Source organism: Ranitomeya imitator, chromosome 8, assembly GCF_032444005.1.
Source record: "Ranitomeya imitator isolate aRanImi1 chromosome 8, aRanImi1.pri, whole genome shotgun sequence".
NCBI classification, from domain to species: domain Eukaryota; kingdom Metazoa; phylum Chordata; class Amphibia; order Anura; family Dendrobatidae; genus Ranitomeya; species Ranitomeya imitator.
Window position 1 is genome coordinate 153,886,593 of NC_091289.1, and position 23,490 is coordinate 153,910,082.

The following is a 23,490-nucleotide window of genomic DNA, read 5'->3' on the forward strand; positions in this document are numbered from 1 at the left end:
GATCTCTGCTGCCCCATAGTATCACACTAGGCCGAGTGCTATCTGAGCGAACATTGTAGAGCACTCGGCCGTGTTATATGGCAATGTGAGCGAGCCATTAAAGTTGAAAATGCATAAACCTGAGAGAGTGTGCCTGAAGAAGTCTATTTCTCCTTCGCCTCATTGGAGGACACAGACCGTGAGTGTATGCTGCTGACACTAAGTGATACAAAGAAAGTTCTCTCCTCTGCAGTATACACCCTCCTGCTGGCTCCCAGCTAACCAGTTCTTGCTTAGTGTCCGTAGGAGGCACAAGGACGGGTCTGCTATTCAGATCCAAAACTCTTTATTATTTTATTTTTACCTTTTACATCTTTGATTTTACATTCTACAACGAAGGGGCGACGGATCCATCAACAGGCGAGCCCTCTCCTGCGACGTGTGACGCCTGAGCCGATTCTTAGGGGCGACAGGCCCCTTCAAGGGCACCAATCTCCCCACACGCTGAACGGATGAGCACATGGAGTGTCACCTCCACGTATCCTCTTCCCCAGCCAGGCTTATTGCCGGACAACTGGCCCTGTCCACCCGGGGGCTGAACTCCATGGATGAACAGAGGCACCCTCTCTTTGGCATCCAAGCAGCCCCCACTGTCCCACCACTGTTAAAGCGGATGGCACAAGGAAGCAGACGGTTCCTCTCCACCTCCCTAACAAAGGGATGATGGATTGAGGTTTACCCCTATCCCTGCACCGTCCATGCTGCAATACCTGACCTGCAGCAGAACAATAGAGTGCGCGCTTTCCTCAGGGCTGAAACCCAGTCATCCGCGGCAGCACCATGCTGGGACATGCACTAATGGTGAGTGGATCCCGTCAGCGATGGGCCTCTGCAGTGGGATATTCATAAGGATGATCCTGGACACTTCCAGAAGGTTGGTAATTCTCCCTTGAGACAAGGCCGTGGCCCTTCAACAGGGAGCTCACGCACTTGTTTACTCATCCCTTCATTCCATTCGATTTGCTAGGAGGGTTCCGAGGGAAAATGGTGACGATAATGGAAGCGGTTTCCTTTGCTCCTCTCATTTTCTGCAGGTCAAACAGGCTTTCAGAGGGTAGTTTCTGAGCTCCTTCCTCATCCAGGGGAGATCCTTTCTCCCTGTTCAATCGTTATTAGTGACTACTGATGCCGAATGTACGGCTAATTCTACAGCAGTAATGATGGCCACTCGTTTTTCTTAGCTGCTTTTTTCTTGCCATAATACAAATTCTAACAGTGTATTCAGTAGGACTATCAGCTGTGTATCCACCAGACTTCTGCTCAACACAACTGATGGTCCCAACCCCATTTATAAGGCAAGAAATCCCACTTATTAAACCTGACAGGGCACACCTGTGAAGTGAAAACCATTTCCGGTGACTACCTCTTGAAGCTCATCAAGAGAATGCCAAGAGTGTGCAAAGCAGTCATCAAAGCAAAAGGTGGCTACTTTGAAGAACCTAGAATATAAGACATATTTTCAGCTGTTTCAAACTTTTTTGTTACGTATGTAATTCCACATGTGTTAATTCATAGTTTTGATGCCTTCGGTGTGAATGCACAATTTTCATAGTCATGAAAATACAGAAAAATCTTTAAATGAGGTGTGTCCAAACTTTTGGTCTGTACTGTATATGTATGTATGTGTGTGTATATATATATATATATATATATATATATATATATATATAGTGACATATGTCTAGGGTTATATGTGTAGATAGGGAAAATGGTGGGCACTCAGGTCAGGGACAAGGAGGTGCTGGTAAACTGACCGTGTGGTCAAGTCAATCATAGAAAAGAATTACCGCACACTCAATACTGGTATGATGCAAAAGGTGTATGCCAATTTTAAAATTGGCATACACCTTTTGCATCATACCAGTATTGAGTGTGCGGTAATTCTTTTCTAGGGTTATATGTGTGACTAGTGATAATGTAACGCCTGTCCTGAAGGCAAGTCGCACCTAGGTGTTAATAGGTACTTCCTTGGGACTAGTAGAAATTGTGTCTCCATATCACACCAGGAGGTCTAGCTAGAGCTAAGAAGAAAGCTAACATTTGGCACATCTGAGTTCTTGGAGGGGAGATGCTAAATTGCGGCCTGAGGTGATGTATTCCTGGGAACCTGGTCACAAGTGTCTCAAGAGGAAAATAATATATATTCATTAGTAGAGCGGCCATGGCCAATCAACAAGCCAGCAATTATGATATTAACCTGAGGGGTCTAGAAACCTGACCTCAGGCCAAAGTTATAAATTTAGGCTGCAGACAGAGAATTGTGTTCATATGTGAGGGCAGCCTGAGAAGCTGATGTGTTCCACCAACTCCATTCACTCCCTCCCTCCCCCAGGGAGCAGAAAGCAACTACCAGTTAGATAATTTCTGTAAGTTTCTCCTGTTTATTTTGATACTGTTTTGCATAAGTTGTATGTCTTTTTATTATATTTTTATACCTTTTTCTTATTGTAAGCATTGAACCTTTTGTTATTAAAGTATAAAACTTTAACAAGTTGAACCTTGAATGTTCTAAAAGAATCCATAGCCTAAGGTGTGTGAGCCTTATGAGTGAAAGACATATTAGTATTATTATTTATGGGACTCATCGCCCATGTATTCGGTGAGTGGTGGCAGCACGTATGAGCGGGTGTGTGGCCTGGGTCGGTGTGTGATTTATGCTCCCATTACAGCATAGGACAGAGGTTGAATGCTGGACTGAGAGTGGGGAGATAGATTAACCCTTGCAGGCACAACCCCAAGTCACGTGTGAGAACAGGCACGTGACGAATTAGTGACACCACGGAGTAGGGATCCGTGACATCCAGTCTAGACTTTTTATTCTTGATGCTTATGAGTGGCTTGCACCGTGCAGTGAACCCTCTGTATTTACTTTCATGCAGTCTTCTCTTTATGGTAGATTTGGATATTGATACGCCGACCTCCTGGAGAGTGTTGTTCACTTGGTTGGCTGTTGAGAAGGGGTTTCTCTTCACTATGGAGATTATTCTGCGATCTTCCACAACTGTTGTCTTCCGTGGGCGCCCAGGTCTTTTTGCATTGATGAGTTCACCAGTGCTTTCTTTCTTTCTCAGGATGTACCAAACTGTAGATTTTTCCACTCCTAATATTGTAGCAATTTCTCGGATGTTTTTTTTCTGTTTTCGCAGCTCAAGGATGGCTTGTTTCACATGGAGAGCTCCTTTGACCGTTTACTTCATGCAAGCACCACACCTCAAATCAACTCCAGGCCTTTTATCTGCTTAATTGAGAATTACATAACGAAGGGATTGCCCACACCTGTCCATGAAATAGCCTTGGTGTCAATTGTCTAATTACTTTTGGTCCCTATAAAAACAGGGTGGCACATGTTAAGGAGCTGAAACTCCTAAACCCTTCATCCAATTTTAATGTGGATACCCTCAAGTGAAAGCTGAAAGTCTGAACTTCAACTGCATCAGAATTGTTTTGTTTAAAATTCATTGTGGTAATGTCTATAACGAAAATTAGAAAAATGTTGTCTCTGTTCAAATATACAGTTAGGGCCAGAAATATTTGGACAGTGACACAATTTTCGCGAGTTGGGCTCTGCATGCCACCACATTGGATTTGAAATGAAACCTCTACAACAGAATTCAAGTGCAGATTGTAACGTTTAATTTGAAGGGTTGAACAAAAATATCTGATAGAAAATGTAGGAATTGTACACATTTCTTTACAAACACTCCACATTTTAGGAGGTCAAAAGTAATTGGACAAATAAACATAACCCAAACAAAATATTTTTATTTTCAATATTTTGTTGCAAATCCTTTGGTGGCAATCACTGCCTTAAGTCTGGAACCCATGGACATCACCAAACGCTGGGTTTCCTCCTTCTTAATGCTTTGCCAGGCCTTTACAGCCGCAGCCTTCAGGTCTTGCTTGTTTGTGGGTCTTTCCGTCTTAAGTCTGGATTTGAGCAAGTGAAATGCATGCTCAATTGGGTTTAGATCTGGAGATTGACTTGGCCATTGCAGAATGTTCCACTTTTTGGCACTCATGAACTCCTGGGTAGCTTTGGCTGTATGCTTGGGGTCATTGTCCATCTGTACTATGAAGCGCCGTCCAATCAACTTTGCAGCATTTGGCTGAATCTGGGCTGAAAGTATATCCCGGTACACTTCAGAATTCATCCGGCTACTCTTGTCTGCTCTTATGTTATCAATAAACACAAGTGACCCAGTGCCATTGAAAGCCATGCATGCCCATGCCATCACGTTGCCTCCACCATGTTTTACAGAGGATGTGGTGTGCCTTGGATCATGTGCCGTTCCCTTTCTTCTCCAAACTTTTTTCTTCCCATCATTCTGGTACAGGTTGATCTTTGTCTCATCTGTCCATAGAATACTTTTCCAGAACTGAGCTGGCTTCTTGAGGTGTTTTTCTGCAAATTTAACTCTGGCCTGTCTATTTTTGGTATTGATGAATGGTTTGCATCTAGATGTGAACCCTTTGTATTTACTGTCATGGAGTTTTCTCTTTACTGTTGACTTAGAGACAGATACACCTACTTCACTGAGAGTGTTCTGGACTTCAGTTGATGTTGTGAACGGGTTCTTCTTCACCAAATTAAGTATGCGGCGATCATCCACCACTGTTGTCATCCGTGGACGCCCAGGCCTTTTTGAGTTCCCAAGCTCACCAGTCAATTCCTTTTTTCTCAGAATGTACCCAACTGTTGATTTTGCTACTCCAAGCATGTCTGCTATCTCTCTGATGGATTTTTTCTTTTTTTTTCAGCCTCAGGATGTTCTGCTTCACCTCAATTGAGAGTTCCTTTGACCGCATGTTGTCTGCTCACAGCAACAGCTTCCAAATGCAAAACCACACACCTGGAATCCACCCCTGACCTTTTAACTACTTCATTGATTACAGGTTAACGAGGGAGACGCCTTCAGAGTTAATTGCAGCCCTTAGAGTCCATTGTCCAATTACTTTTGGTCCCTTGAAAAAGAGGACGCTATGCATTACAGAGCTACGATTCCTAAACCCTTTCTCCGATTTGGATGTGGAAACTATCATATTGCAGCTGGGAGTGTGCACTTTCAGCCCATATTATATATATAATTGTATTTCTGAACATGTTTTTGTAAACAGCTAAAATAACAAAACTTGTGTCACTGTCCAAATATTTCTGGCCCTAACTGTATATGGACCTAACTAGCTTCTGGGTTCAAAACTAAACTAGCAGTGTCCAAGTAATTAACTCATTCCCAATAAATACTTTAAACATTTGTCAAACAACAACTCCTTTAAAGAAGACTGATCACTTGTTAAAAAATATTGATCTAAATACATTGTACAAATCCCTGAGCTCCCCTGATTCTGCTGCTCTTTTCTGTTTTGTGCTGCATCGCTTCACTGCAGACATATTCTCATTTCTTTATTCTGGAGCGCAGTATGTGAAATCTCTACTTGAAGTCCAAAAGGGCGTTTCTTCAGAGTCTTATTTAGCGGATGTGTGCTTTCACTCCTCCCTCCCAGATGCTGCCAATCACAAGTCGGCAGCTAATCTATCAGTCTCGGATGCTGCAGAGCTTTGATTTCCAGCATCTGATAGGTAAGATGTCATGATGCACTCCTCTACAAAAGAATTAAGAAGTGCTCAGTTGGTCTGCAAGCAGAGATTTCACATAGTGCTGTGCTTCAAAGGCAACAAATGTGAATATCTCTGCAATGAAGCAATGCAGCGTAAAATGAAAAAAAAGCCGCAGACTCAAAGGGGCTTGGTGATTATAAGGTATTTAGATCAAAGTTTCTTTCATTTGATAAAAAAAGAAAAGTCTGACCAGAGAGTTACTAACCTTTATTCCAAAATATAAGGATTTTTTTTCCTGGAATGTGACTTACAATCAACAGCATCGGCTTGAGAAAGTTCAGAGTCCTTCAGAAGTCCAAATTTTGGCAGTATCCACTTCCTTTGGAGTAGGTTCATCAGACTCAGGACATCCGCTCCCTCTCTGGGATTTCCCACTGTTCCAGTTAAATATTTTGTGGTTCTTCCTTTTACCTTGAAGGTAATATTCTAAGCTAAAAATTTTGCCCGCAGGATGCATTTTTTTTCTCATAGACTTGTATTATAGACGGTTTGTTACGGGTAGCCACACATTTCATCCGTCGTCGTGCATTGGATCCGTCGTAAAATTGCTGTCGGTCGGTCGGAGAAAACGCACAGAGGAACGTTTTTTCTGCACGTCGGAAAATCGCTCAGCGATGGATCCTGCGCTGCCTGTCGTTGGCTATAATGGAAGCCTATGGGCGCAGGATCCGTCGCTGACTGTGAAATGCAGGAATCCAGCGATGGATGCTGTCTTTTCAAACTGAGCATGCGCGGAAGAATTTCCCATCAGGGAAATTCTCGCTCTCTCTTTTTACTATTGATGCTGCCTATGCAGCAGCAATAGTAAAAAGATATAATGATAAAAATAAAAAAAAATTGCAATATTCTCACCTTCCGGCGTCCTGCGCAGCGTTACCGAGCAATGCTCCTGGCAGCTGGCGTTCCCAGTAATGCCTTGCGTTACAATGACCCGATGACGTTGCGAGACCGCTACGTCATCAGAGGTCATTGTAACGCAATTACTGGGAACGCCAGCTGCCGGGAGCATCGGTAATGCTGTGCGGGACACCAAAAGGTGAGAATATTGCGATTTTTTTATTTTGTTTTTTTATTTTTAACACGGGTTGTGTTGTGTACAAGTTTTCACAGCGCAAAACCGCTGCGAATATGCATACACAACAGGTGCACATAGCCTCGACGGGTCCGCCAGAAAAACGGCCCAGTGCAGCCATTTTTTTTACAGTCTGCACAGAATTCGTCATTTAAACATTTTGACGGATCCTGTGCATATTGTAAAAACGGAAGTGTGAAAGAGGCCTAAGATCAACTACTTACTACATTCCCAAGTGTTGTGCTGATGTACAAGAAGTGACCACCTAAATAAACTGTGCACACAGCCTAAACAGAATCTGTCAGTAGGATAAACCCTCCTACGCCATCTACATGGATATGTAGGTCATAGGAAATTGAATAAAAAGATCCCTTGATATACACTGCTCAAAATAATAAAGGGAACACTTAACAACAGACTATAACTCCAAGTAAATCAAACTTCAGTGAAATCAAACTGTCCACTTAGGAAGCAACACTGATTCACAATCAATTTCACATGCTGTTGTGCAAATGAATTATTGGCAATTATCAAGACGCACTCAAAGGAGTGGTTCTACAGGTGGGGGCCACAGACCACATCTCAGTACCAATGCTTTCTGGCTGATGTTTTGGTCACTTCTGAATGTTGGTTGTGCTTTCAAACTCATGGTAGCATGAGACGGACTCTACAACCCACACAAGTGGCTCAGGTAGTGCAGCTCATCCAGGATGGCACATCAATGCGAGCTGTGACAAGAAGGTTTATTGTGTCTGTCAGCGTAGTGTCCAAAGGCAGGAGGTGCTACCAGGAGACGTGAAGGGGGCCGTAGGTGGGCAACCCAGCAGCAGGACCGCTACCTCAGCCTTTGTGCAAGGAGGAACAGGAGGAGCACTGCCAGAGTCCTGCAGAATGTCCTCCAGCAGGGCACAAATGTGCATGTGTCTGCACAAACGGTTAGAAACCGACTCCATGATGATTGTCTGAGTGCCCAACGTCCAGATGGGGGTTGTGCTCACAGCCCAACACCGTGCAGGACGCTTGGCATTTGCCATAAAGCACCAGGATCGGCAAATTCACCACTGGCACCCTGTGCTCTTCACAGATGAAAGCAGGTTCACACTGAGCACATGTGACAGAGTCTGGAGATGCCGTGGAGAGTGATCTGCTGCCTGCAACATCCTTCAGCATGACCGGTTTGGCAGTGGGTCAGTAATGGTGTGGGGTTGCATTTCTTTGGATGGCCGCACAGCACTCCATGTACTCGCCAGAGGTAGCCTGACTGCCAGTAGGTACCGAGATGAGTTCCTCAGACCCCTTGAGAGACCATATGCTGGTGCAGTTGGCCCTGGGTTCCTCCTAATGCAGGACAATGCCAGTCCTCATGTGGCTGGAGTGTGTCAGCAGTTCCTGCAAGATGAAGGCATTTAAGCTATGGACTGGCCCGTCCATTCCCAAGACCTGAATCTGATTGAGCACATCTGGGACATCATGTCTTACACCATCCACCAACGTCACATTGCACCATAGACTGTCCAGGAGTTGGCGGATGCTTTAGTCCTGGTCTGGGAGAAGATCCCTCAGGAGACCATCTACCACCTCATCAGGAGCATGCCCAGGCATTGTAGGGAGGTCTTAAGCTACGTTCACATTAGCGTCGCGTCGCCGTTGCGTCGGCGACGCGGCGGCGACGCACGGAAAAACGCGCGCAAACGCGCGCAAAAACGCACGCGTTTTGCGACGCGTGCGTCGTTTTTGACGAAAATCGGACGCACAGAAAATGCTACATGTAGCGTTTTCTTGCGTCCGACGCTAGCGTCGGAAACGACGCACGTGGCGAAAAACGCCACCAAAACAACGCACGCGTCCCCTATGTTAAACATAGGGGCGCGTCGCCGCTGCGTCGCCGCTGCGTCGCCGACGCAACGGCGACGCGACGCTAATGTGAACGTAGCCTTACAGGCACATGGAGGCCACACACAATACTGAGCATCATTTCCTTGTCTTGAGGCATTTCCACTGATGTTGGATCAGCCTGCAATTTGATTTTCCACTTTGATTTTGAGCATCGTTCCAACTCCAGACCTCCGTGGGATATTATATGAAACCAGAACACATGAGCTGTGCGCACAGTGAACAAGCCCGTAGAGACATGTTCACTACCCTGTTTTTTCCATCTTTTTACTAGCACTTGTTGTCCACTGTGATTTTTTTGCAACAGTGTGTTTTTGGTTTTACTGTGCTTTTTTGTGTTTTCAAGTCTCTTGGTGGTGTGAACATGTCTCTACGGGCTTGTTCACTGTGCGCGCAGCTCATGTGTTCTGGTTTCATATAATTGTTTTCTTGTGTCCACAAGACTGGGGAGGCCTCCACCCCTCTTTTTTTGAGCTGTGCGCACAGGAGCCGTTCTGTCCAGCGTGTCCACATGGACATTCCTTTTCTGAATCCTGCTCATACAGGTATTGTACATATGACCAGGTTTTAAATACATCAGATAGTGATTACATACATTAGTTAGGACTGCTCTGATATGGGTATACCTTGACGTTTGGTAGAGCGGCTTAATATACATTTTTTTGCAAAAAAAGTATCAACTAAATACCCTGTTTTTTCCATCTTTTTACTAGCACTTGCTGTCCACTGTGATTTTTTTGCAACAGTGTGTTTTTGGTTTTACTGTGCTTTCTTGTGTCTCCGTGGGATATTAGTTGTGATTTACGTTGATCATTTTTAGGTTTTATTGTTCTCAACACATTCCAGTATGTAATGAATAAAGATTTACAACTGGTATATTTCATTCAGTGATATCTAGGATGTGGGATTTTAGTGTTCTCTTTATGTTTTTGAGCCGTGTATATGTCCTAGGGACAGCTTTTCATCAGTGTTTGGTCAGTGTGGAAGTTTTTACCATCAAAAGCTTCATAAGTTGTTTTTTTTTGTATACAAGAATTTTACTTGAGTTTCTCCTATGAAAAAACATGAAAATTAGACAGTACACGGACATCAATTGTTTTTTTTAAGGACCTACAGAATTGCATTGACGATTTTACTGGGATCAAACCAGACATGTCTTCTTATCTTGGCACTGGCCAGTCAGCAAAAAAAAAAAATATGTGAACAATTCCATAGACTGTAATGGATACAAGTTCTATCCATAAAAAAGCGTAAATAAAACATGTGGGTGAAACATTAATATCTGAATAAGGGCTGGTAATAAATATGCAATCATATGTCACTGCTAAGGATGTGTCCTTAATAAGTCTCACCACTAGATGGCATCTGTGTATAATATATAGAACGCCTGACCTTTGACTTTATAGCGATCACAAAAGAAGGAATAATTTCTTGTGTGGTATCTCAGTACACTTGCGGTGACAGGTGGGATTGCGGTATTTTCTTAGCCCGGATAATTGTGCTACAGACCTTCAGGACAGCTGTCTGTTGTGATACACTTTTTAGGACTAATCATTGCATTCACTTGCTGACCAACATGCTCTGTGGTTAGACCCCCAACCCTGTCGATAGTAACCTGCAGACAATTTTTTTTCAGTGTGACATATTTGTAAACAAGCCAAACTATTCTGACATATGTATCTGCACAATAATCTATAATCCTTCTATCATCCACCCTTCAGTCTCAATGATTTTATAACAGGTTTATTCATGGAGTTCAGTGGGTTCCTTTATTAACCCCTCTGTGACCTTAGACGTACTATCCCGTCGAGGTGCCCTGGGCTTATCTGACCCTGGACGGGATAGTACGTCATAGCCGATCGGCCGCGCTCACGGGGGGAGCGCGGCCGATCGCGGCCGGGTGTCAGCTGCTTATCGCAGCTGACATCCGGCACTATGTGCCAGGAGCGGTCACGGACCGCCCCCGGCACATTAACCCCTGGCACACCGCGATCAAAGATGATCGCGATGTGCCGGCGGTGCAGGGAAGCACCGCGCAGGGAGGGGGCTCCCTGCGGGCTTCCCTGAGCCCCCCGCAGCAACGCGATGTGATCCCGTTGCTGCGAGGGTCTCCTCACCTCCCTCCCTGCTCGAGCCCCGGATCCAAGATGGCCGCGGATCCGGGTCCTGCAGGGAGGGAGGTGGCTTCACAGAGCCTGCTTAGAGCAGGCACTGTGAAGCCTGCAGCGCTGCATGTCAGATCAGTGATCTGACAGAGTGCTGTGCAAACTGTCAGATCACTGATCTGTGATGTCCCCCCCTGGGACAAAGTAAAAAAGTAAAAAAAAAATTTTCCAAATGTGTAAAAAAAATTAAAAAAAAATATTCCAAAATAATGAAAAAAAAAAAAAAATATTATTCCCATAAATACATTTCTTCATCTAAATAAAAAAAAAAACCAATAAAAGTACACATATTTAGTATCGCCGCGTCCGTAACGACCCGACCTATAAAACTGTCCCACTAGTTAACCCCTTCAGTAAACACCGTAAGAAAAAAAAAAAAAAAACGAGGCAAAAAACAACGCTTTATTATCATACCGCCGAACAAAAAGTGGAATAACACGCGATCAAAAGGACAGATATAAATAACCATGGTACCGCTGAAAACGTCATCTTGTCCCGCAAAAAAAGAGCCGCCATACAGCATCATCAGCAAAAAAATAAAAAAGTTATAGTCCTGAGAATAAAGCGATGCAAAAATAATTATTTTTTCTGTAAAATAGTTTTTATCGTATAAAAGCACCAAACCATAAAAAAATGATATAAATGAGGTATCGCTGTAATCGTACTGACCCGAAGAATAAAACTGATTTATCAATTTTACCAAACGCGGAACGGTATAAACGCCTCCCCCAATAGAAATTCATGAATAGCTGGCTTTTGGTCATTCTTCCTCACAAAAATCGGAATAAAAAGCGATAAAAAAATGTCACGTGCCCAAAAATGTTTTCAATAAAAACGTCAACTCGTCCCGCAAAAAACAAGACCTCACATGACTCTGTGGACCAAAATATGGAAAAATTATAGCTCTCAAAATGTGGTATTGCAAAAAATATTTTTTGCAATAAAAAGGGTCTTTCAGTGTGTGACGGCTGCCAATCATAAAAATCCGCTAAAAAACTCGCTATAAAAGTAAATCAAACCCCCCTTCATCACCCCCTTAGTTAGGGAAAAATAAAAAAAAATGTATTTATTTCCATTTTCCCATTAGGGCTAGGGTTAGGGCTAGGGTTAGGGTTAGGGCTAGGGTTAGGGCTAGGGTTAGGGCTAGGGTTAGGGCTAGGGTTAGGGCTAGGGTTAGGGCTAGGGTTAGGGTTAGGGCTAGGGCTAGGATTAGGGTTAGGGTTAGGGCTAGGGTTAGGGCTAGGATTAGGGTTAGGGTTGGGGCTACAGTTAGGGTTGGGGCTAAAGTTAGGGTTAGGGTTTAGATTACATTTACAGTTGGGAATAGGGTTGGGATTAGGGTTAGGGGTGTGTCAGGGTTAGAGGTGTGGTTAGGGTTACCGTTGGAATTAGGGTTAGGGGTGTGTTTAGATTAGGGTTTCAGTTATAATTGGGGGGTTTCCACTGTTTCGGCACATCAGGGGCTCTCCAAACACGACATGGCGTCCGATCTCAATTCCAGCCAATTCTGCGTTGAAAAAGTAAAACAGTGCTCCTTCCCTTCCGAGCTCTCCTGTGTGCCCAAACAGGGGTTTACCCCAACATATGGGGTATCAGCGTACTCAGGACAAATTGGACAACAACTTTTGTGGACCAATTTCTCCTGTTACCCTTGGGAAAATACAAAACTGGGGGCTAAAAAATAATTTTTGTGGGAAAACAAAAAGATTTTTTATTTTCACGGCTCTGCGTTATAAACTGTAGTGAAACACTTGGGGGTTCAAAGTTCTCACAACACATCTAGATAAGTTCATTGAGGGGTCTAGTTTCCAATATGGGGTCACTTGTGGGGGGTTTCTACTGTTTAGGTACATTAGGGGCTCTGCAAACGCAATGTGACGCCTGCAGACCAATCCATCTAAGTCTGCATTCCAAATGATGCTCCTTCCCTTCCGAGCCCTCCCATGCGCCCAAACGGTGGTTCCCCCCCACATATCGGGTATCAGCGTACTCAGGACAAATTGGACAACAACATTTAGGGTCCAATTTCTCCTGCTAACCTTGGAAAAATACAAAACTGGGGGCTAAAATATAATTTTTGTGGAAAAAAAAATATTTTTTATTTGCATGGCTCTGCGTTATAAACTGTAGTGAAATACTTGGGGGTTCAAAGCTCTTACAACACATCAAGATGAGTTCCTTAGGGGGTCTACTTTCCAAAATGGTGTCACTTGTGGGGGGTTTCTACTGTTTAGGTACATTAGGGGCTCTGCAAACGCAATGTGACGCCTGCAGACCATTCCATCTAAGTCTGCATTCCAAATGGCGCTCCTTCCCTTCCGAACCCTCCCATGCGCCCAAACGGTGGTTCCCCCCCACATATGGGGTATCAGCGTACTCAGGACAAATTGGACAACAACTTTTGGGGTCCAATTTCTCCTGTTACCCTAGGGAAAATACAAAACTGGGGGCTAAAAAATAATTTTTGTGGGAAAAAAATTTTGTTTTATTTTTATGGCTCTGCATTATAAACTTCTGTGAAGCCCTTGGTGGGTCAAAGTGCTCACCACACATCCAGATAAGTTCCTTAGGGGGTCTACTTTCCAAAATGGTGTCACTTGTGGGGGGTTTCAATGTTTAGGCACATCAGTGGCTCTCCAAACGCAACATGGCGTCCCATCTCAATTCCTGTCAATTTTGCATTGAAAAGTCAAATAGCGCTCCTTCCCTTCCGAGCTCTCCCATGCGCCCAAACAGTGGTTTACTGCCACATATGGGGTATCAGCGTACTCAGGACAAATTGGACAACAACTTTTTGGGTCCAATTTCTCCTGTTACCCTTGGTAAAATAAAACAAATTGGAGCTGAAGTAAATTTTTTGTGTAAAAAAGTTAAATGTTCATTTTTATTTAAACATTCCAAAAATTCCTATTAAACACCTGAAGGGTTAATAAACTTCTTGAATGTGGTTTTGAGCACCTTGAGGGGTGCAGTTTTTAGAATGGTGTCACACTTGGGCATTTTCTATCATATAGACCCCTCAAAATGACTTCAAATGAGACGTGGTCCCTAAAAAAAAATGGTGTTGTAAAAATGAGAAATTGCTGGTCAACTTTTAACCCTTATAACTCCCTAACAAAAAAAAAAATTGGTTCCAAAATTATGCTGATGTAAAGGAGACATGTGGGAAATGTTACTTATTAAGTATTTTGTGTGACATATCTCTGTGATTTAATTGCATAAAAATTCAAAGTTTGAAAATTGCGAAATTTTCAAAATTTTCGCCAAATTTCCGTTTTTTTCACAAATAAACGCAGGTACTATCAAAGAAATTTTACCACTATCATGAAGTACAATATGTCACGAGAAAACAATGTCAGAATCACCAGGATCCGTTGAAGCGTTTCGGAGTTATAACCTCATAAAGGGACAGTGGTCAGAATTGTAAAAATTGGCCTGGTCATTAACGTGCAAACCACCCTTGGGGGTAAAGGGGTTAATCTGCTCACTGAAGGGTCTCAGATAGGGCTCATTCATATATACGATTTTCTCATGCACAAGAAAAAACGGACCAATTATTTTGATGAAGAAAAATAAAAGGTTCTCCACCTTCTTCTAGGCGACTGTCCGTGTAGTCACCTCCGAGTGCAGTCCCCTTTTTTCCCCAGACATATAGACTTGCATTGCCAATTCTCATCCCACTCTCAGACATATCTTCGACAATTTTCACTGCCATGTGAATGGCCCCATAGTTGAGACATAAGCTCGTCGCTCCAGAGGCTAAAGCGCGATGTGATCGTAACCTTACTGGTCACTCCACTTCCTGACCGGGTCTCCCTCCAACTGGACATATACAGGTGCTTCTCACAAAATTAAAAGATCATCAAAAAGTTCATTTATTTCAGTTCTTCAATACCAAAAGGGAAACTCATATAAGGTCATTTCAAACAGAGTGATCTTTCAAGTGTTTATTTCTGTTAATGTTGAGGATTATGGCTTACAGCCAATGAAAACCCAAAAGCCATTATCTCAGTAAATTAGAATAAATAACAAAAAACACCTGCAAAGGCTTCCTAAGTGTTTAAAAAGGTCTCTTAGTCGCCTCCATGCCACGCCGCATTGATGCAGTAATTGATGCGAAAGGAGCGCCAACCAAATAATGAGTGCATTAACTGAACATACATATCAGTAGGCCAACATTTCGGATTTTAAAATCATTTTTCAAGCTGGTGTTATAAAGTATTCTAATTTACTGAGATAATAACTTTTGGGTTTTCATTGGCTGTAAGCCATAATCATCAACATTAAAAGAAATAAACAGTTGGAATAGATCACTCTGTAATGACTATATAAATATATGTTTCACTTTTTGTATTGAAGAACTGAAATAAATTAACGTTTTGATGATAATCTAATTTTGAGAGAAGCACTTGTATATGTCATTCTTGCATTTTAAAAATTACAAGAAAAATGGGCCTATACAAAAATTTGGGCACCCTTGGAAATGTGTGTGTTCAAATAAGGTCTGAAACCTTGGTCAAAATTAATTAGCTTGTTAGGGTTATGGCTTGTTCACTATCATCGTTAGGAAAGGCCAGGTGATGCAAATTTCCCATCTTTAAAAAAAAACAGCCTTCTTCTAAACTTGTGCCAAAAAAAACAAAACAGCTTCTTCTAAGCAGTTGCCTAGCACTCTGAAAATGGTGGAGGCCCACAAAGCAGGAGAAGAATATAAGAGGATATCAAAGTGTTTTCAATTGCCCTTTCCTCAGTTTGAAATGTAATTAGGAAATGGCAGTTACCAGGAACAGTGGAGGCCAAGATAAGGTCTGGAAGACCAAGCAAAATTTCAGTAACAGCTGCTTGTTGGATTGCTAGGAAGACAAATCAGAAGTCCAGCTTGACTGCAAAAGCCCTTCAGAAAGATTTAGCAGACTCTGGAGTCGTGGTACATTGTTCTACTGTTCAGACACCTGCCTAAACATGGCGTTCATGGAACAGTCATCAAAAGAAAACTTCTTTTGCAACCTCACCATAAAATTCAGTGAAACTGAATGTTTTACAATTGCCCTTATAGTCCCCTGATCTGAACATCATTGAAAATCTGTGGCTAGACCTCAAAATAGCAGTGCATGCAAGATGACCCAGAAATCTTACAGAACTAGAAGACTTTTCTAAGAAAGAATGGATGAAAATCCCTCAAACAAGAATTGAATGACTCTTGGCTGGGTACAAAAAGTGACTGCAGACTTGGGAAACCTCACAGTGTGCACAGTCAGGATTTTCTGGCATCGGGAGGTCATATGGTACCTGGACAGCCCATTTAACGTCACATTGTATGCCAGGATTTTTCAATGAAGAATGAAGGAGATAAATAGCATTCTAAGGCTACTTTCACACTAGGTTCGTACGACGGACGTCGCAATGCGTCGTTTTGCAGAAAAAACGCATCCTGCAAAGTTGTTTGCAGGATGCGTTTTTTCTCCATATTATATTCTCCATATTATATTCTTCATATTATTTCTCCATAGTATTAGCGACGCATTGCCACACATCGCAACCGTCGTGCGGCGGTTGCGTCGTGTTGTGGCGGACCGTCGGCACCAAAAAACTGTTGCTTGGAACGTTTTTTGGTGCGTTGTGTACGCCATTTCCGACCGCGCATGCACGGCCGGAACTCCGCCCCCTCCTCCCCGCAACGCACAATGGGGCAGCGGATGCGTTGTAATAATGCATCCGCTGCCCCCGTTGTGCTGCGTTGTCACAGGATGCGTCGGTACGTCGGCCCGACGCACTGCGACGGGCTGACGCCGACGCTAGTGTGAAAGTAGCCTAAGAGAGGGAAAACTGACAGAATTGACATGTCATGGGATGGAATAAGAGGGCAGTATAATTAGTGGAGGAGTAGTGCTCTAATTGAGTTAAAGGGGTTTTTCGGTCTAAAACCACAATTCTGAAGTAACTCTGTGACTGCAGACTTATGTATCCTCACATAACATGCACTGCGAGCGGTAAGGATTCTCCGGTGTCGGCAGCGAGCGGTCATGTGAACACAAGTATGTGATTTTCAAACTTCAGGCCACATTCTGACTAGACTGTATCCGGCCATGCAAGTGAATTAAGCGAGGCCGAAGACAATCTAGTAGGCACATGACAGCATATATGCAAACCCCTCTTATCCCGGCATCGGAGAATCCTCACAGTGTGTGATGTGAGGATTCACAAGTCTGCAGTCATATAGAGTGACTGCAGACTTGTAGTTTTAGTCCGGACAATCCCTTTAAGGCCCGCAAACTCCTGCCTGGTCCAACTGATGGAGGACAGCAAAGATTTCTCTGTCTTGCCAATAGGGGGAGGGAGGGAAGGGAAGGGAAGGAAGGAAAAGGATTAACAAAAAAATATAAAGAATGAAGAAAACAAACCATTTACAGTATTTTAAATTATGTAATAGCTACAAATATCTTGTTAACATGTGATAAAAGGGTTATTTTATGGAAGTATCCTGATAAGTGGTAATGACAACATGTACAAGAAAGCAGCGCCCATGTATATATAGATTTATCATTAACATTAGTATTACAGTAGTATTACAGGAGATGTAGGCAGAGCTTCAGAGTCTTGGTTCAGATATAATAAAGTCCCATCCGTCTCTTTTTGAGCTCTTGGATAAAGCAGCCAAGATGCCAAATGCCACACAGGCCGAGGTCCCAGTCGCATAACTGTGAGCTGTGGATGGTAGAGCAGAAGCAGTCAGGGCAATAAGCGGACATTTCTTATTCATTTCTTGTAACCACATGGGCATTTTAAGATGAATGGATGGGATAGAAAGCAAATGGAATATACAGTATTTGTAATAATCACTACTCATCCTAACAGGAGCGGACACAGAAGAGGCCCCCACACTAGAACAATATATGGGCCCTTTGTAGTCCAGCATCTCATCACAAAGCACAATCCCACCTGCTTTGGGGGCAGTAGTGGCCCCCTTACCTCCTGGATCCTTGTGCGGCTGCACCGATTATATGCATTTTAATTAAAAGGAACTAGGAAGTACGGTATTTGATACACTGCCGATTTTGCAAGCTTTCCCACCTACAAAGAATGGAGAGGTCTGTAATTTTTATCGTAGGTACACTTCAACTGTCAGAGATAGAATTTAATAGAAAATACAGGAAAATCACATTGCATGATTTTTACATAATCAGCGTTTTATTGCATTAAATAAGAATTTCATACAATAAAAAACATCATAACTTAATATTTGGTACATAAAACTTTGTTTGCAATTGCAGAGATCAGACGTGTCCTGTAGTTCTTGACCATCATACTGCAGCAGGGATTTTGGCCCACTCCTCCATACAGATCTTCTCCAGATCTTTCAGGTTTCGGGGCTGGCACTGGGCAACATTGAGTTTCAGCTCCCTCCAAAGTTTTTATATTGGGCTCAGGTCCGGACACTGGCTAGGTCACTCCAGGACCTTGAAATGCTTCTTACGGAGCCTCTCCTTAGTTGCCCTGGCTGTGTGTTTTGGGGCATTGTCATGCTGGAAGACCCAACCACAACTCATCTTCAATGCTCTTATTGAAGGAAGGAGGTTGTTGGGGAAAAATCTCAGGATACATGACCCCATCCATCCTCCCTTCAATACGGTGCAGTTGTTCTGTCCCCTTTGCAGAAAAGCACCCCCAAAGTATGATGTGGACATTGTTCTTGTGGTGTTGTACTCATATTTCTTCTTCCTCCAAACTTGGTGAGTGGAGTTGATGCCAAAAAGTTCCATTTTGGTCTCATCTGACCACATGGCCTTCTCCCATACTTCCCCTGGATCATCCAGATGGTCATTGGTGAACTTCAAAGGGGCCTGGACATGTGATGGAGTGAGCAGGGGGACCTTGTGTGTCCTTCAGGATTTTAATCCATGACTGTGCAGTGTGTTACTAACGGTAATGTTTGAGACTGTGGTCCGTGCTCTCTTCTGGTCATTTACCAGGTCCTCCCATGTAATTCTGGGCAGATTAATGACCTTTCTCAGAATCATCCTTACCTCATGAGGAGAGATCCTGCATGGAGAACCATAAGGAGGAAGATTGACAGTCCTCTTAGATTTCTTCCATTTTCTAATAATTGTGCCATCAGTTGCTGCCTTCTCACCAAGCTGCTTGCCTATTGTCCTGTAGCCCATCCCAGCCTTGTGCAGGTCTACAATTTTGTCCCTGGTGTCCTTAGACAGCTCTTTGGTCTTGGCCATGGCAGAGAGTGATTGACTGTGTGGACAGGTGTCTTTTATACAGGTAATGAGTGCAGAGTAAGAGGCTTCTTAAAGAAAAACTAACAGGTCTGTGAGAGCCAGAATTCTTGCTGGTTGGTAGGTGATCAAATACGTATTTCATGAAATAAAATGCAATTTAATTGTATGATTTTTAAATAATGTGATTTTCTGTTTTTTTATTGTCTCTCACGGTAAAATTACAAACCTTTTCATTCTTTGTAGGTTGAAAAACTTGCAAAATCGGCAGTGAATCAAATACTTATTTTCCCCTACTGAAAAAGATGCAGTGTACATATAACCCTTAAAAAGGTTTTCAGGTAGAGCTTAGAAAACTGGTGTAACATTACAATAATCTTTGACTTCTCACTTTAAATTGGTGCTGGCCTTCTTCATACATCTTAAGTCGTCAATGTTTTACGAGCAAACTTACACTTGATTCCGAGAAAGGCACCAGAGGCACAACCTCCTACAAAGTAATTGATCAAGTCATCTGGTTTCTCCCGAACCTGAGCTGTGACACAGGTGGTGATCCCAAAGATTGCACCAAGTGCAGCTAATGACAAAAAGAAAAAAAAAACGTTGCAATTAAAATGTGCTGCCCATACAGCCCCAAAGTAATCATACACTGGCCCAGCGATCAGCTGCTATCAATGGAAAAACTGAGCATATGTTACCCCTTCTGCAGCTGCCCCAGGTTACAGCATTATTACACGTGTTCCCTAAAATGAATGGCCCAGCATGAGCTACATAGTGGCCCCGGCGCGCGCTACATAGAGGGCCCAGGTCCATCAGAGCAAGAACTATTGAGAGAGTCAAGTCATCTGTGGCAAACTGAGATTGGACACTTAGGATCAGTCTTCTGGGAGATGTAGTGCTCATGACTGTAAACATGTAGGCTTCTATGAATTGATCATGCATGTTTATGGAGGTGATACTAGACTTACTAATAGGCATTACCTACATAAGGTCATCTGACCAGGAATATTGTTCTGTGGTGGATATAAAAAAATCCCACCCCTTTTATGAATCGATACAACACCCTTTAGAATTAAAATATATATTAAAGGGGTACTCCTGGCGGCAGGGACCACCACTCATGAGCCAATGATATGAGATCACATATCTGTAAGTAAACCAGATTGGTTATTTCAATATGGGCACTTTTATTCCAAACAGTGATGGCATAGTGCTAGAGTAGGTCTTTACTGTCTGGTAGATGGTGGGCAAAGGGGTCTGACTCCAAAGGACCCCAACTGATCCTGAGATCGGTAAACATAGTGAGGTCTGCTCAAGTGCCATAGTGCCGAACAAAGCTAAGGCTACATTCCCCAAAAGCCTGTCTACTACTTAGGCTAGCATCACATCTGTATTGTCATACTAAAAAGAAAAGTAAAAATGACAAGGTGTCCCATGACCGATACCAGCGGTGCCCAACAGATCCCAAATCCTTATAACTGGGTCCCTCATTTTACTGGTAAAAAAAAATAGCACTGCTGCAAATATGACAATCTGAACGGGGCGACAAAGCAGATGTAAGCGAAGACTAAAGCTGCATTTACACTGAACAGTTATCTTAGGAACTCTCGTTTCACAATAATCGTTCCGTGTAAGCAGGCTGCCCATCACCCGATCAAAGAACAATACGCTCGCTCTTTGGATTAAATTATCTTTTGCACAGTGCAAAATGTCATCATTCTCGGCAGCACATAGTCCTGTGTAAACAGGGCTCGTGCTGCTGAAAACAATGGCCGCCCATGCACATTAGGCAATCTAGTATGGCGGCTCAGGTTGCATCGTTTCATTTGCTCTGCCTGCATAGACAGCCTAATAAACAACCACTAATCGGTAAAGGTTTGCTAATTAGTGGTCATTTAGTGCCGCTAGTCGGTCCATTTATATGGTCTCTTACAGGTTTGTTTGTTTTTTTTTACCAATTATTTCAAGCGCAGGAAGAAAATGATCAGAAGAGTTTGTCCTTTACCCATGGTTATCGATGCTTCTCCAGCTCGCAGAACGCCCTCCAGTGCAGTCTTGGGCTTAAATGCGATAATGTGATATGCGGAGCCAACTAGGCCTAGTAACGAGAAGAAGAGAAAGGGAATCAGGAAAAGAAACAACAGAATCATAGAGGTCGGAATAGACATTGACGGCAACAGAAGCTACAGGGGCGGCTCAGACCAATGCGGACCTGTGTGATCCCAGCCATCACCCCATCCATACTGACTGCTGGGAGCGCCCGAAGCAGAAGTATTGGGCGAGCTTGTGATACTGAGCTATCTCCAGTATGGGGTGTAGTGGACCCTCTGGCCTGTATGGGGGGCTGCATTATCCCTCTACGTGTGCATGCAGCCAAAGGCCGGGTACACGCTAGTGCAAGACGTGCACATTAGCCAGCGCTAACCTAATGCATATGGGGAGACCACTCCGCTTATTTCCCTCAACTTAAAGGGACTCTGTCACCTGAATTTGGAGGGAACAATTTTCAGCCATAGGGGCGGGGTTTTCGGGTGTTTGATTCACCATTTCCTTACCCGCTGGCTGCATGCTGGCTGCAATATTCATTCTCTGTCCTCCATAGTACACGCCTGCATAAGGCAATCTTATCTTGCGCAGTCGTGTACTATGGAGGACAGAGAATGAACTTCAATCCAATATTGCAGCCAGCATGCAGCCAGTGGGTAAGGAAAGGGTGAATCAAACACCCGAAAACCCCGCCCCTATGGCTGAAAATTGTTCCCTCCAAATTCAGGTGACAGAGTCCCTTTAAAGGGGCTATCCACTAATGCACAGCCTCAGCTCAGTGACTTCAGGGCCCCCCTTACTAGAAGACCGATGGACCCTCACCTCCTGCACAGGGGCCATCAAAGCAAAGTCGGCCCTGCTGACACATGACATTGTTGTATCCGGTGACCGCTGCAGCCAGTCAGACACCACTGCTCGTCTGCAGCCTCTAGTATTACGTCAGAGCGGACGGAACAATAATGAGCGGCAGCCAATGTCATGTGACCGCCTGGGAGGCGAGTATACACTATAAATGGGGCCCCAATGAATGAGCTGGGGGTGTCCATAGTGGAGAGACCCCCGGAGTAATGAGGGGTCTGATCTCCCCCAAAGGATCAGCACAGTTACATCAATGAGTCATGGAAGGTCACAATGGGGAGAAAATATAAAGGGGAGAAGTAATAAGTCTGCACTCCTACAGCCGAGGAAAGTATTAGGTAAGAATGACCCTGAGGGGGGCGGGGGTCACACCCCGACCTCACACTATAAGGGGCGGCTCCTGCCGGACAATCCCTCTAACCCCGGACTATTACCAGCAATATCGGAGGAAATCTACAGACCCGGAGCAATCTACTGACAGTGAGAACAGTGACCCGGATCCACTGCTGAGGCCACAGCACAAGGCCCGGAGCCCACCGTGCACGACCACCTACCCAGCGCCACCGACAGCCTGGTGACCAGCCAGGTCTTCTGCACACAGTCCGTGCCGTCCGGGATGTCCCAGTACCCCATGTTCTTCCACAAGGACACTCCACTACAGGCCGAGGGAGACGAAGGACCTGTGGTGATGTCACGACCATGTGATCAAGTCACGTGTGTGGGAGGAGTCTTCTGTAAGGCGCTACAGCCAATATGTACAGTCAGATAGATTGTGCTGTATCGTTGTCCTGCCGCCCCCAACAGCTGCCCCTCCTGTCTGCCGCCCCCAACAGCTGCCCTCTCCTGTCTGCTGCTCCCAACAGCTGCCCTCTCCTGTCTGCTGCCCTCTCCTGTCTGCTGCCCCCCAACAGCTGCCCCTCCTGTCTGCTGCCCTCTCCTGTCTGCTGCCCCCCAACAGCTGCCCCTCCTGTCTGCTGCCCCACCTGTCTGCTGCCCTCTCCTGTCTGCTGCCCCCAAACAGCTGCCCTCTCCTGTCTGCTTTCCTCTCCTGTCTGCTGCCACCAACAGCTGCCCTCTCCTGTCTGCTGCCCCCAACAGCTGCCCTCTCCTGTCTGCTGCCCCGAACAGCTGCATCCTCCTGTCTGCTGCCCCCAACAGCTGCCCTCTCCTGTCTGCTGCCACCAACAGCTGCCCCCTCCTGTCTGCTGCCCCCAACAGCTGCCCCTCCTGTCTGCTGCCCCCAACAGCTGCCCCTCCTGTCTGCTGCCTCTCCTGTCTACTGCCACCAACAGCTGCCCCTCCTGTCTGCTGCCCCCAACAGCTGCCCCTCCTGTCTGCTGCCTCTCCTGTCTACTGCCACCAACAGCTGCCCCTCCTGTCTGCTGCCCTCTCTGGTCTGCTGCCACCAACAGCTGCCCTCTCCTGTCTGCTGCCCCCTCCTGTCTGCTGCCCCCTCCTGTCTGCTGCCCTCTCTTGTCTGCTGCCCCCAACAGCTGCCCCTCCTGTCTGCTGCCCCTCCTGTCTACTGCCACCAACAGCTGCCCCTCCTGTCTGCTGCCCTCTCCGGTCTGCTGC

General features: G+C 44.6%; 1 protein-coding gene across 1 annotated transcript; it reads right to left on the reverse strand.

Annotated features, from left to right (window-relative positions):
• Positions 1-17,308: 17,308 nt before the first annotated feature.
• NDUFA11 (NADH:ubiquinone oxidoreductase subunit A11) lies at positions 17,309-22,632 on the reverse strand. The gene is made up of 4 exons (XM_069737597.1): positions 22,470-22,632; positions 21,017-21,109; positions 19,466-19,588; positions 17,309-17,491 (listed from the first exon to the last, which is right to left on the reverse strand). The coding sequence occupies exons 1-4, from the start codon at positions 22,546-22,548 to the stop codon at positions 17,376-17,378; spliced, it is 411 nt and encodes a 136-aa protein (XP_069593698.1). The 5' UTR covers positions 22,549-22,632; the 3' UTR covers positions 17,309-17,375.
• Between the last annotated feature and the right edge of the window lie 858 nt (positions 22,633-23,490).

Excerpts from the sequence above, each read along its gene's own strand:
- NDUFA11 (XM_069737597.1), bottom strand. The coding sequence starts at position 22,548 with ATGGGGTACTGGGACATCCCGGACGGCACGGACTGTGTGCAGAAGACC. Across the intron at positions 21,110-22,469 it reads CAGGCTGTCGGTGGCGCTGG|GCCTAGTTGGCTCCGCATAT; the intron begins GTAGGTGGTCGT and ends TCTCGTTACTAG. Across the intron at positions 17,492-19,465 it reads TGCCTTTCTCGGAATCAAGT|CTCACAGTTATGCGACTGGG; the intron begins GTAAGTTTGCTC and ends TACCATCCACAG.